Raw genomic sequence first — 15,398 nt, forward strand, 5'->3', positions numbered from 1 at the left:
AGAAATATTTTAAAAGTTCCCCGTATAGCTACTTTAACAAGAATACTGAATTGATGGCCTCAATTTTGTTAATCAAGAAAGTCACGAGGCATACATTAAGTGTCCTTCTTGTACATGTCTCTTCATACATTAAAAGTATAGCAACCATAAAGAGAAGTGAAGGCTTGTTTCCACTGTGACAAAGTTGTGATTGTGCTTGTAATGACTTGCTGCAGCTGCATGATTCCTTATATGCTGCACATGGTTCATATGTAATTTCTGATGTTAAAATGAACATAAAATATGGCATACCACAAATAAATAGGGCTAATGCAATCTTTACCCAAATTAGATTAAACTGAGAGTACAGAGCGTACTGTATGTTTTTGGACGGCAATGTTTCTTGTGGTCTTACCCTGCGATAGCGTGGTGCTGGGGTAGCCGGAGTCTTGCAGCTGGTATGTGGGTAGAGTTGGCATGTTGGGCGGGAATCCTCCAGGAAGCAGGTGGTTGAAAGCAGCGAGCTGATTGGCCCCGGCCTGTTTACGCCACCGAGCCCGCCTGTTGCTAAACCATACCTGGGAAAAAAAGGAAATCATTTTTAGATTTAAGTGTTGGTTACAAGGTTACAATATATTTTATTCATCCACGTGAGGAGAGACCAAAAGGCAAAAACATTGTTTTTTTCAAACACTGGTCAATTTTGTGATTTTTGGATATTTTGCTTCCATAACATGTCTTCTTTCATACTATGTAAGTCCAAAGTAAAAGGTCCAAAATCTAAGTTAAGGTGTTTATTTTAATAAACCTTGTCTGTTTGCATCTGTATATATGTCCTTCCATCTTATATTGCCAAATTTGCATATTTATTCAAACATCTCTGAACAAATTGTAATAAAAAGAATTATTGTTTTGATATAAGTCATCAAAGTTTCATGATGATATCTATAAGTTAAAATGTCTACCCTATTCACCTGCAGTGTCTGCATTCACTGTATGTGTACTGTTACTCCCAATGAAGTGTGCCTGCTCCTGCCACCTGTGATTCATCTGCCAGTTAGTGTGAGTGGTTAATGGTGTTGCTTTGAGAGACTGCGGTCCCTGTGGGAGCTTCCATAGAGGCTCAGTGGTCCGTCCCTGTTGTTCTTAAGGGTCTGAAGCTGTGCTCTGTGTAAACAGGCTGCCCTAAGCCCCCTTCAAAGGGAAGAAGTCATTTAAAGGTCAAACATAGGCCAAAAAACCTCCACACCACACACCTCAAGTATGTTTATGAAGCTAGTAAGATTTAAGAGAGGCCATCACTTTTTCTAGAGACACAGGAACACATTAACTGGTATACAACTACTGTGTTATTTAAATGTGGTTGTTTTTAGAGCTTTAACAGTCAGTTTGAAGAGAAACAAATGTTTTAGCTTTAGAGTCAAGAGACGCAAAGTTCCTCAGCTGCAAAATGCTTTCAAAATGAGAAGCACCAAATTCCCCCTGAATGAAAAGGGGAGAAAAATAGGGCTCCTTTTGAGTCCGCAAAGATTTACACATTTTAAAAAGGCTTCTGCCTCAACAAAACATGAATATAATCAGGCCCTATTGAAAAGAGCCAGCAACCTGTTCCATTTAACCAAGACAAGGCCCGGGCTTCGCTGTGTGCTAAGGGTTGAAGGACATTGATCTATGCCTCGCACAGGCAATTCATCAGAGTTTAATACACTGTCAGCGCAGTTCATCTACTGTTGTGTTTCAAACGGCCCGGGCCATTGTGAGAGCACATGAAAGAGGGGGACAAAAGCCCCTCCATACGCCAGCGAGAACAGTGGACACAAAGAGTGGGCGTCCCTTTTTAAACAGGTCTAAAGAGGGACACTTTCAAGGGGACTTACACAGCGACATACTCACTGCTTTTTTTATTCCTGGGCACTGCCTCTTTTTGTACACACAAACATACATACAAACTCGTATAGGCCTACAAGGGATCTCGGCCCCAACGGAGATCTTAATTTGAATGTGGTTCTTTTTCCCACCAGAGTCAAGGCGTCTGTAAAGACCTAGGTGACTTTTTTGTTGTTGTTGCCTATAGCGTGGTTTAGTCTTTTTGACCGCTTTACTTAAAAAGAAGAAAATGGGATGCAACAGGCAATGACTGTGTCTGGGATTTGGGATATACCTCAATTATGCAAGTGGAAAAACCCAATAGGAAATCTTTATCTGAAGCCCTAATCTCTTGTAAAGACCCTGTTAGCAAAGCCACAATCGGGCTATTCCAAAAAACAAATGTTGGTGAGTGGCTCCAGTGGAAATGTCTTGCTATTGGGATGTAGTGGAGCGTAGTCCAGGGTCTGAACTAAGCTCTTACTGGGCCAGACAAACAGCTGCCTGGGGAGGGGGGTACACACACACACACACACACACACACACACAAACACACCCTTCTTCTTCCACACACTCCCCATCACCCCACCCCGCAGTGCCACTTCACCTCCGACCCCATCCACTCACCCAAACCCTTGTCTTTTCTGTTCACGTTAACTTCCTTCCCCCGTTGTCATCGGCGCTAAGAGGGAGGTGTTCCATCATGGCAGACACACAACTTGAAGTCTGCTTTTTTTTCCTGTCACCATTTCCCATTTTTTCCAGGCTTGAACTTTCACTTCCTATTCCACCCTGCGATCTACCATTCCCTAACTTTTACCAATGTATCGTCTGCATACATAGATTCATTTGCATCCGCTCGAACACAATGTTCAACATTTACTTTGCAAGAATATTTTCTCCCAGAAATGAAGAATATCACTGTCGATTGAATTTAAAGCCTTTTGAATGTTTGCTTATGAAATCCATTGTGATTACTGAACTTGTTCTGTGTTTACAACTTCATTGGAATTTAAGTTTTCTTTCAAAATTGGTTTGTATGAGCCCTGTCCCTTAACATTAAAGGCCCATAAAGATCCAACCATTGAAGTCGCCTTGAAGTGCTGTGTATGGACACATGTACCATGATAAAGTTTAATCATGCTCTAGTTGTTAAAGGCAGATACAGTAGGGAAGATAAACGTTAAAAAAAGGCAACAAACGTTTGGCTGTAATTGTCGTCCTGGCAGAAACATTGGATAACAACATTATCTTGAGATAAAATGTAATCAAGCCGGTTTACTTCAAAATGTACAGTATTTGCTGTTGATAATTTAATAAAGATTATTTTCCATGGGAAAAGGTTGCCAAATCACTATATCTTCAACTGTCAAAATAATTCACTTACAATATTCTCTGGCTTTGAACAGCTTGCTTTGAAAACATCAAAGGTTTGGTCGGCGATTCTGGAGAATGCTTTTTGTCCGAAGATTTTCTACCGGTCCATACTGTGTGTGCTGAAAAAATATGGTGTTAATACACGGCCTAGGCTCTGTAAACTGGTATTTATACAAAGCGCATGTTAACAAAGGGGGCCCATACCGATTTAAATAACCTAGGCTTTGTATTAACTCCAGATTTTATTTTTATTTTTATAGTGCACGCACAGTACAGACAGGTAGTGCGTATTGGGAGGAGATATTCACTGATTTTGACCTAAAAGGATTTTGACAAAATGCATTTTCCAGAATCGCTGACTGTACCTTTAATATATTAAACTTACTCAAAGTAATCAAACTACCGACAGGCTTCAGCTTCATTAATTTAGTGTGCACAAAACAAGCCCTGTGCAGTGTTTTCTTTAACACACTGGACAAGAGGGGACCATGTGCTGAGCCACTTTCTTCAACAATCGTCAGCCTCTTACCTAAGACTGGAATAAACAAATGCCCACACGCTATCACACACATGCATACGTTACGAACACACATATACACACATATACACACACACACACACACACTCACACACACACACACACACACACACACACACACACACACACACACACACACACACACACACACACACACACACACACACACACACACACACTCTCATGCAGCCTAACACACAGCCTGAAGCTGAGGATTTGGGGCTGCGCTCTGGAACCTGATCACAAAGTCACCTTGGACCAGGGATTCTCCTCTGCTCTCCTCAATCCGCTTTAATTCTCTGCAGTACAGAGAGCTGTGGTGGCTTCTCCATGTCCCATATCTACCTATACAAGGGTGCTGCTGCTATGCTATGTGGCTCACTTCTGTTTGACTGTTCACAGACTAAAGGCTTTCTCTGGATTGGGTGCACTTGGATGTGTTTGTACTACATCTCGGTTACGGAGAAAGTCCAGGGAGGATGATGGAAGAGCACTTACTCATCTTTAAGAAGTCAGGCTAAGCCGTGCTTTTGAAAACAAAGAAAAGGAAGATTTGGTGGAAATGGTGGTGGTGGTGGGTTAAGGTTGTTGTAGAGTACAAAACTACAAGGCAGTTGTATAAACCCTAACAGAGCTACAATAAAGCAGCAGCCCCTGACATTCACACTGTAAGTCCCATAGTTCAAGTTTCCAAGCTGGAATCGCATCATTGCCTTTAATCTTGCATTCACTCTCCGCCAACAGAATCATATCCTAGCGATCAAATGGCGTTTTTTTTCTTTTTATCGCAGATCAGCGATAGGACACACTCCCAACATGGTAAACGTATGACACTTCACTGCAGTGAAAACCCCTCTGTCTGTTGTTTCTCTTAAATAGGATCACTCATAATGCAAAGATTGAGACGATTCCTCCATGAATTATTTTGTCAAAGACGAGCCCTGAATATGTGACGCCTTTCAGGAGCCAATTTGCAACATTCGCTAGATGAATACCAAGAGGCGAGATAATGACAAAACAAAATGTGCTGCTGACTTCATATCCACATGAAACACACAGAGGGGTGATGCAACCAGCCTCAACATACAAATCCTCTTCTGTCTCATACCACGCAATGCCAGCCTAGCCCACCACCCTCCTCCCACCCCTCCATCAACCCTACACACACACACACACACACACACACACACACACACACACACACACACACACACACACACACACACACACACACACACACACACACACACACACACACACACACACACACACTCTCTCTCTCTCTTTCTCTCTTTCCCCTCACTGTCTCTCTGATTCCCTCCCTGCTTGCCTTCCAGACTGGCACTATGCTAATTAAAGTAGCTAGGAGTGTGAATTTGAGAGGAGAGTGGGATTAGCTTGATAAGTATCAGGAGTACAGAAGCACTGTACCAAAGTCATTTAAATTCTAATAATAAGAAAGTGTTAGAACATTCACACTGATGCATTGCAACAATTTATTCCCCTACAATCTTACACAAATCCTATTTATCCCTTTTATGAGACATAAACCCACACTGGCGGGAATACAGTTTGCCTGTTGGGTTTGGTTGTCACCACTCGGCTCCATTGTGATTGCCTCTCTTGCCGCCGGTACTCGACTGATACTATAACAATCATGGAACTGTGCATTACCTCTTGATACCTCCCTGTGGGACTATATTGTCACAATGTTGAAAACTAGCTTTAAAAGCACAATTCGCATTTTTTTTTTTGGCCTGTGCCTGTCCATCCAATAAAGCTATGAAGGCCAGTGGGACTTCTTCATACACATCAACAGGCCATGCACAAGCCACAGATAAAGGGAGAAACTGTTTTTAACCAAATTGATTTGCACGCTTCGTAAAAAAAAAAAAGCAATGCTTATACCTTATTAGATTCCACTCAGTATAATGGCCGCATGCAGAATGTTTATTGGTAATGAAAGAGGATCTATGTGACAGATTCGGTAAGGCGAGCCAGCGGCGGCATGCTGAGATGATGAGTCCCTCAGTCCAGAGACTCAGGAGTCACTCTCTTAAAAACTTCAACCTTAAATGGAGGAGAATGTCATTTGCTTCATCTGTGTGTGTGCTGATTTACAGCAGCCTGCAGCCCATTGCCTGGCCCCCCCTCCCTTAGTACTACAACCCCCACTCGGTTCACTCCGAACGGACACAAATGATGCTCTCTTCTACTATAATAGCTCATGGAATGGCTTCGCTGCCTAGTCCAGTTAAAACTGAGGGGTTCTCGGGATGGAAAGTGGCAGCACACACAGCACCAGCGGAGCATATACTATGGCCTAGTGAAGGTGGACTTGGCTTGGTTTCCCCCCCTCCCACTGACAAAGCCTGGAACTAATTGTTGAGAGATACGGATCATATCCCACAATTTGTCAGTTGGGGTGATAAAACCATCGCAGAGGCTCACGGTGGTGAAGCAGTGCTGGTAGCTAGCTCCGTTCAAAGGGGGCAGTAGGGCTGATAAAGATGGATGGTGAAAGGCTCTTAAAATGGCAGGCGAGGGCAGACACTAGGGAGTTAGCTCTGTTTATGAGTTTAGGTTGTGAGTCAGCGCTAAGCCAAACACTCATCACTCCCAGTTTAATTTACAACACAATTTGTTTGCGCGCCTCATGAGAATGGTTGATGAAGAATATAAGGGCCATGGGAGGGAAGGTTTGGTTTGTTTTTTCAATGATGCCCTTCAAGAAAAAAAAATGAAATGTCGAGACTTCAGAAAAGTTTGAAAGATAACTACGACGATAGCAAAGATGCTTAGTTTGTGTTTTAAGCGTATACCGTAAGTTATTGATACTGTCAGTTTAAATGGCTATATCTTTCCCACTTTACCGCAGTCTCGAACTGTCGAGTTAATTCTCAAAACTGTGTTTTGACTTTATTTTCGAGGTTCCCACTTTAACACTCTTCCTTCTACAGTGTACTTATCCATCCAACCTAAATAAAACAGCTCTCCACATTATCACCATGTTTAATGACAAACGGATAACAGTGGTCCATGACCGCCGACACAAATTCAAGTTAAAATATGAGTCTGTGGGAGCACCAACAACCCCTGTGTCTACAGTGTCTTTCTCAGCACCAAATAGCAGTTCCTCTGTGAACGACATCTGGAAGATGCGTCATTGCAGCTGTGCTGAAGAAGCTTTGCTCTTGGGCCAAAGGGTCTCCCCTCTCCTGCCCCCTTCATGGGCCTTTTGGGCACCTATGTATGTGAAAGCAGCTGGTGGCCATTTTCAGAATGCTGTAGTGCAAACACCCACATGTACACATTATCCAATTAATATTCAAACTAAATTATTCTAGATTTAGTTCACTTTATTATGCAATTCTTCATTAACTGAGTCAAATGTCGATGTTTTTGTTTTTTCGAGTAGCCATTTCGAATCTGTTTCAAAACAACGATTACTTTGAGATGTATTTGGGGAAATGCTGCCAAAATCACTCGTAAAAAATAAGCAATAGTGATATACTCAGATCTTCCTTCATGCACAGTCAACAAACTGCAGCCCAACTTTAGGCACTATTTATTTGTCCTAGATGAGCCCCCTTTTTCTTCGTAACCTTCTCAGAAAATTAAGTTTAGGTTGACCTTTTGAGAGTTTCAAAGCCTCAAAGAATTAGATTATGAGGGAAACAGCATTAACAAATTATAGCCGTGACTCAAATTCCTCAGGTTTTCACATGACATCATTTAAGTTTATTATCTAACAGCAAAGACACAGCAGTCTCTCCGTGTTCTTTCTTCCCCTCGCTTTCATGTTTACATATTTCTGCCAGGCGCAATAAATGCACAAGTGCTAAATAAAGGAATATAATTTGTTCTTAAACCTAAGGCATACCTGTCTGAAGTGATGCCTTTGAATTGCACTAAACTGGTGCATTTGTTACATGGCATTTACTATGAGCTTTATAAATGGAGGAACACGTGTGGCTAGTACAATTGTATGCCAAAATCTAAAACCTGCTAAATTAAATTGACTTTTTTTACTTATCGGATCGAGATGCTTTTCGAGGAAACTTTTCTAAGCTTTTTGTTCTTACGCCATTCATCCACCTCTTTTACTCTTGAAAAAAATGAAAGAAACAACTAATATATTGCCTTATAACAACCACAAGATAAATTTCCCCTTCCTTGAGTGAGGCATTAAAACACTCGGACATATAAGACATCCTTTGAATGTTGGGGGGTTCTTGAGATGGACAAAGACATGTGTGGAATTAGTTACCCCATACTGCATGTTTGTAGTGTGATGAACAGTTAGCATGCGGTGAGCAGTTTGGGCTTTTCAGAGGGAGTGCAAACGACTGTGGTAAGAGGAGAGGGGTGCCCCAGACCTCTCTTTTTTTTTTTTTTTTTTTTTTTTTTTACAAGCGGCTGATTGATTAATGTTGTTGTCGGGGCACAGGGTCCCCGGAGAGGATGAGGAACCCTGTGTGATATGTGGAGGGTTTTACAAGCAGCGGCAAGCTTGAAAGCGATGGGATGAGATCCTGGCCAAAGGCCGAAATGAGAAATCCATCAGGAATGCATTCCCTTTCTCTCCTCTTTTCTTTTATTTTCTCTCCCTCTCTCTCTCAGTCGTTTGGAAGAACAGCTGCTGCTATAACTCTACTGTACATATCTCCCCTTCAATCTTACAGACACACAACCACAGGGCACCGAGGATGTCAGACAAGTGACCAGAGTCTGAGGTGTGAAGATGGGGGGGCACCTCTGTCAAATATCTCAAATGTGGAAGTTAAGGGTGCAGAAGCAAACTCCCTTACGAAGACAGCGCAAAAACAGCTAAAAGGCCAATCAATTCCTGACAGATGAGCTCTAAAGAAGGGCAATATTATTATGTGTTTAGCTGGAGTGCCTTCAAGGATGAGTTCATGTGCATGTGATGTGTGTTGCTCTGTTACTCAGGAGTTATGGTATTTACTGTTCAGGCAGCAAGGATCCCTGTGAGGCCTGCACAAGGTGGAACATACATAATATGAGCAATTGATGTTAGCTGGATGAGTTTTTATACGTTGCATTGATCATTTATGAGTTTATGACCTATAATATGAAAAACCATGTATTCGCTTACCTCTGCAGACAGTTTCAGTTTTGAATCTGTCCAGGTTTTTGAGGTTTTAGATAGATAGATAGATAGATAGATAGATAGATAGATAGATAGATAGATAGATAGATAGATAGATAGATAGATAGATAGATAGATAGATAGATAGATAGATAGATAGATAGATAGATAGATAGATAGATAGATAGATAGATAGATAGATAGATAGATAGATAGATAGATAGATAGATAGATAGATAGATAGATAGATAGATAGATAAATGGATGGATGGATGGATGGATGGATGGATGGATGGATGGATGGATGGATGGATGGATGGATGGATGGATGGATGGATAGATAGATAGATAGATAGATAGATAGATAGATAGATAGATAGATAGATAGATAGATAGATAGATAGATAGATAGATAGATAGATAGATAGATAGATAGATAGATAGATAGATAGATAGATAGATAGATAGATAGATAGATAGATAGATAGATAGATAGATAGATAGATAGATAGATAGATAGATAGATAGATAGATAGATAGATAGATAGATAGATAGATAGATAGATAGATAGATAGATAGATAGATAGATAGATAGATAGATAGATAGATAGATAGATAGATAGATAGATAGCTACTGGTGTATGTCTCACCTGTACTCTGGCCTCTGTGAGCTTGGTCCTCTGGGCCAGCTCCTCTCTGGTGTAGATGTCTGGGTAATGTGTCCGTTCAAAGGCCTTCTCCAGCTCCTCCAGCTGCTCTGCCGTGAAGGTGGTGCGGCTGCGTCTCTGCTTCCTCTTCAGGGGCAAGTCTGGCTCCGAGTCGATGTCTGAACCTTCATCCGTGCGATTACCTGGAGGTTAAAAAGAAAATAAACAAAAATACAGGGGGTTATCTATGTGATCGTGGAACTAAAAAAACAAACAAAGAAAACAAGCATTTGGCAGAAAAGGTCATCAAATGAATTTGCTCAAGTAGTAGCATTTTTCTCATTTGGAGAAAATATTTTTTGTCTCCTGGCCCTGTCTGCAACAGAACAAGGCTGACTTGGGCTATACAGCGAAATATAATCCCCCCCCCCCCCAAACTCCTTATAGTGTCTGTACTGCCCGCCATCACCATAAGGTAACGACCCCACTTATACAAAATACCAAACTATCCCTTTAAAGCATTATCTGCATTTCGGCATAACCTCTTTTGTTGCTCAAGAGCCGAGCGGGCCAGGCTGGTGGCAACACACAGAGGATTCAAATGACAGCCTCTCCTCTCTCAATGTACAACTGGGAGAATATTATCTTAATCTTCGGATATTTATTTAATATAGAGAAGGCCCTGGTGGTACACAATCCTGCCTGTGTGTGTGAGTGAGTTAGTGTGTGAGTGGGGCCCCAGAGGCAGTGCAGGCACAGGGGCTGAGAAGGGGGGGGGGGGGGGGTAACAGGGTTAATCTGCACGGGCCACCTTGCTGCTCCTAACCCTGCTTTTCTCTCTGACTGGCCCAGGGCACACAGCTAGTACACAGCACAGCCAAAGAAGTGTGTTAAATACAACAACAATATCACTCCGAAACCATTCAGTCCCGTGTGTTTCCATCGGCTGTCATTAAATGAATCAGAACATATTTTACATTACTTTTTTTTTTTTCAGGCATTCACACTATAAGCTGAATTTTTGCTCGAGGAATATAGATACAGCAGCACAAAAGCCTGCCACAATCCGGGCCGACAGGGACATCTTTGACAGCAAATACAGCATTACCATTGCACATTACCATCATAACTGAATTTAGAAAATTGCATCATTTTCACCTCCTCTGCACGTCTATTCAAACTGCATGGGCCCTTTTCATTCCGTGTCATAAAATTCATATTTTCATAATTTCCCTCATTGAGACATTGACAGGGCATGCCGTGATGTGCCAGTGTTGCTTCGGGCCTAGTTGGATTGCATCATTGCTCATAGTCCAGAAAGTGTGGGAGAGGAGAGATGAAAAAAATAAAGGGGGGGATATTGAAGAAGAGGGAGTATGAAAAGATCTCTGCTTGTGACAGAGAAGGCCCCCTTTTTGCTATTCAGCACGGATGTGAACTTATGCTACACCTTGAATTAACCGTCTAAAATCATTGTTTTAAAGGCTCCCGTCTCTGTTTATATAGCTTCACTCCACAGTCCCATCTTGCAACACAAGTGGACAAAAGAATATTCAAAAAACCTAGCCTCCACCAAAATAACAACTGTGAGAACAAAAGAGCAACAGAGCTGGCGGAGTCTCAAGGCCAGCTCCAGAGTTTAATTAAACAAGGAATTATGGGGATTATATGGAGACTATCATTACAGGCCACTCTACCAGTCGTCTACCAACATTTTCTTTTTTGTCCCCCCTGAGCTCATTGCTCAATGATTCTCGGCGGATTACATTTGGCCGCAGGACATGAGGCCGCATTCATTAAATCAATTCTTCAGTCTTATCCTTTTTAATAAAGATTGATTCTTGAAGCACACAGACTGACTCACTCCGTCGTTTCGTGGCGGCAGGCGGAACACCCTTGAACATACAAAGTTGAATATGTACATACAGGACATATCCCTCTGTTGGTTTTCATGAGGAGGATGCCTGTATATCCATTTGCCCGGTAACTTGCCATGACGACACTTGAGACCGGCCCAGATCACTTTCCAAAGTCACCTCTCTGTGTCCTACAGGGAGACGCGGTGGGGGCCACGGCACACACATACTCAAGGGTCTCTCTGAGAAAGACACAAAAATCTTCTCCTCAAATTATTTTCTTTACCCCCCACCCCACCCCTTTGTTTGAGGCACTTTACAGCACTATACGTTTCAAAAACTAGATAAATTAAACTTAGCTAGGTATCACCATATGGCTATATAATTGAATCATTTAGGTGTACTGACATGTAGGGTAATCCTAAAGTCTTCTCCTTACAAATATTTTCTTTACCCCCATTCCTTTGTTTAAGGCACTTTTTGAAGACCTTACTTTGCAAGTAAAACCAATGTGGCAATCTTCTGTATGTCACATTTAGCATGCTATTAGGCTAATGACTGATAAACCTCGGCAGACAATAGCTTGTACTGCAGCTTTCCCATTAAGCCCCGACACAGCAAACACATCTGCTCTTGTACATGTAACAGAAGCACAAGGTCAACAGCCCTGCCTGTAATGAGTGAGGCGAGATGGGAAATGGCACACGCTTTGCACACACCCAACTGGGATTGGGGTTGGGGCGTCAAAAACTCATCTATATGCTGACTACATCTGCAGCGAAGGAGACCGAAAAATACATTATAAAAACACATGGCTTCTCTCCAGGTTCCCGACATTGATTTCTTGTTAGCAATTGTCACAATAGTCCCCTTAAAGAGTATACTACTCAGAAACGTGCCTATACACAAGCAGGTGTAAAGACAAAAAACACCAATTTTAGTCTGTTTTGCAGAAAAAGCTTGGTAAAATCTACATTTCCTCATGTCTTTTTTTAGCCACACACATGTGCCAATGTTACCAATCTTGAACATTAAGAAGACACAGCGGAATCCCTGCAGGGCTGTCTATAGGTCAATTCCTTAATGGTCCGCTCGGCACAATAAGGTACGTTCTGATTAGACCTTTGTATAATACAGACTGCGGTAATTCCATTCACAGGTCCAGGGGATATTGATAACCCACTCATGCCTTGTCTCATTACTTATTGTCCCATTAGAATCTAATTATGTGCCATCCATTGGGCGTGATTACTGCCATGTACTCTCCTCCAGGGGCCCTCCGAGGTTTCTTTCCACTGATATTGATTAAAACCTGCACCCATTATAAATAGGAATTAATCTGGTTTACACATTTCTTTGTCTAGGTAAGTGCTTGATTAAGATAAAAAAAATAACAATGAGTAAGGTGGTTTGAGTAAAAGCTACCTTGACTGACTTAAAATTGGAATGAATGTTGTGTGACTTATCAAAGAGATAGTTTCAATAGATGAAATAGTTAAGTTTTAATTGGAGGAGATACATCACTGACCCATAATACAACTGTTCTGCATATAATTGATAAACCTTAAAAAATAGATTACCACTTTAAAGGTGCTACGATGAACCTTTAAACATTTCTGAAACTGTCTGATTTTTCCTCTGATGATCATACATGACAGTTGTTTTTACGCAAACGAGACCATCAGTGCAAAGAATGCTGTTTTTATATAGTTTTTCTTAATGTCTTTGTCATAGGTATGCTCACCCAGGAACAACATCTGGCGTAGTAAAAACACTACCACTTTTGTCCACAGGGGGTGCAAGAATTAACACAAACTGAAAGTTGCCATTGCGATGTTCACGTCATACCCTATTAAATATGAGTTTAATGGCATTGAACAATGCACTTTAGCCAGCATGATGCATCCATATCTGTTTGATTCTCAGGTGCATACTGACCAATAATACAGTACTTTAGCTAAACAAACTATGGCTGCACAGTGGGTGAACACAAACAAGTCATATGTTAGTTCACAGTGATCAACCATTGGTTAACCCTGTTTTATTGTGTGTAGTTAATTCTGTACTAAGAACTAATCTCTAAAGTAAGATGTGGCTCTAACCACCAGAGATATTCCCGATGCTCTGACGTTGTTCTAATGATGCTTTAATTCCTCCCAGACCTTTAAGATAAAACAGAGTTGGGTTCTTGCTCTTGAAGAGACTTGTGCTTCTAGTTAATAGTTTTCAGGTCACTAGGAGGTTTAAAGCCATCCCTCTGCTGACCCCACAGACTAGCCTCTTCAGACTGCAGGCAGATGGGATACTCATCATCACCACGTTTCCTCAAAAATCCCCCTCCCCTATTCATAGTACCCCCCCTCTACTCAGTCACTCCTCTTATCCCTCCTAAACCTAAGACTCCCTCCAGTCCTCCACCTTTTAGACCCCGAGACGCTGACGCAATGCTAAGTAAACACCCAGCTGTCCACTCACTACCGGCCAATTAACCAGGTGATCTGTAAGGTTACACATTTATGATACATAACAATGGCAGTAAAAACTTTGTGTCAACCAGGGTTGAGTATGAGACCCTGCGTCTCAATGAGATGACCTGTATAAATAAAGATTTAAAAATACATACTGTATATATTCGGAAAACTAAAAAAATATATATAATTCAAACATAAATGATGGATAAAGAGAAATGACTCCTTCTTTGAGCAAATCCAATGTAATAATAGTGAAACAACATACTAATATCTATTTGCAGGTGTAAGGCGTTTTTTATCCTTCATCTCTACCTCACCTGTGAGCTGCATTAGCCTGAAGGTAAGCAGTGTGCTCATCTGAGTCAGTCAGAGCGTCTCTGATATCATAACCCATGGCCTCAATATAAGCCATACATACCTTTGCAAACTCTCCAAGACGGAGGGGACAAAAACAGACAGGGCTTTGGCAGTGCAGCATTAGCTCATAATGGCTCATTTTGAAAAGCATATTAGTTCCAGCATAATTACAATCAGGCCCTCACGCTCTGTGTTTTGCAGGCATTCACAGGGACCAGCCTCTGAGCGCCGCCGAGTCACACCAGTTGACTGTGACTGACAGCAGATTTACTTTAAAATGCTGTTTTTTCCTCCCTCTTTTTTTCTCCCACAGGACAAAAATAAACATTGCGTCTTTCTCCCTATTTATGTTGACTTGTTTATTTTGTGCTATACCTTTTGTCGTAGTTGATACCGCAATTATACTTTTTGTCAGTCGGAGGGGGTGAATATCAAAAGGACTAATTATGCAAACATGGGTTGCGATAAGAGGCATCTTTTTTTCCCTGAGATGGGGATCTGCTATCTCTGACATGCATCTGTCTCTGCGCTGTCTTTGGGGCTCCGGGCCTGAATATAAACAAACCCAGCCTGTCCCCGGGACTCTGTATGCGATTCACCCAGCAAACACTGGAGTGGTGGGGATGTTTCGGGGGCGGTGGGGTTGGGGGGGGGGGGATGGGGGGGACACATCAAATAGCTAACAACTTCCCAATTTGCATTTTTCAGAGAATGGTGCGGCATCTCCGCTTAATGCACTCGCCTGTTCAATCCCAAAGGGGTTGCCAAGTTAAAGGAGGCACGCGAATCAAGGCATTTATACCGATAGGATGTATCTGAGATAGGAACCCCTATGTGTGAATACAAGATAGAAGACAGCGATAACCACAATGGTTTTAAGACAAATTTGCGATAAATAACACTCTTCCTGGAGTTATTATCTCCCCACAAACAAAAACAAAACTCTAAAAAGTGTGCATATGGCCTCAGCGTGGTTGGCATTTATTCATTTATATTAGATTAAAATATTCAGATCAACATGCCAAACAATTTGTCAAAAGACTGCAAATGTGGCAAAATCAAGTTAACTGTTTCCTTGGGTTTGGTGACATGCCAAATGTATCATCAATTTCCTCTGGTTGTCAGTGACCTTCTCTGGGCCGTAATTTGACATTTAGCTGAAATTGAATCTGGATGAGATGTGTATCTTTACA

At 41.7% G+C, this 15,398-nt stretch overlaps 1 protein-coding gene across 3 annotated transcripts in view; it reads right to left on the reverse strand.

Moving 5' to 3' along the window:
- The window catches only part of pax7a (paired box 7a), a gene marked incomplete at both ends in the record, with an annotated part of 48,152 nt that overhangs the window by 16,065 nt on the left and 16,689 nt on the right, over nucleotides 1–15,398 (reverse strand). For all 3 annotated transcript variants that reach the window (XM_080026844.1, XM_080026845.1, XM_080026843.1), the window contains 2 exons: nucleotides 395–557; nucleotides 9,525–9,724. In XM_080026844.1, coding sequence (XP_079882970.1) covers nucleotides 395–557; nucleotides 9,525–9,724 — 363 coding nt within the window. The remainder of the gene's footprint in view (nucleotides 1–394; nucleotides 558–9,524; nucleotides 9,725–15,398) is intronic.

The sequence above is a fragment of the Ammodytes marinus genome (genome assembly GCF_949987685.1).
Source record: "Ammodytes marinus genome assembly, chromosome: 4".
NCBI lineage: Eukaryota > Metazoa > Chordata > Actinopteri > Uranoscopiformes > Ammodytidae > Ammodytes > Ammodytes marinus.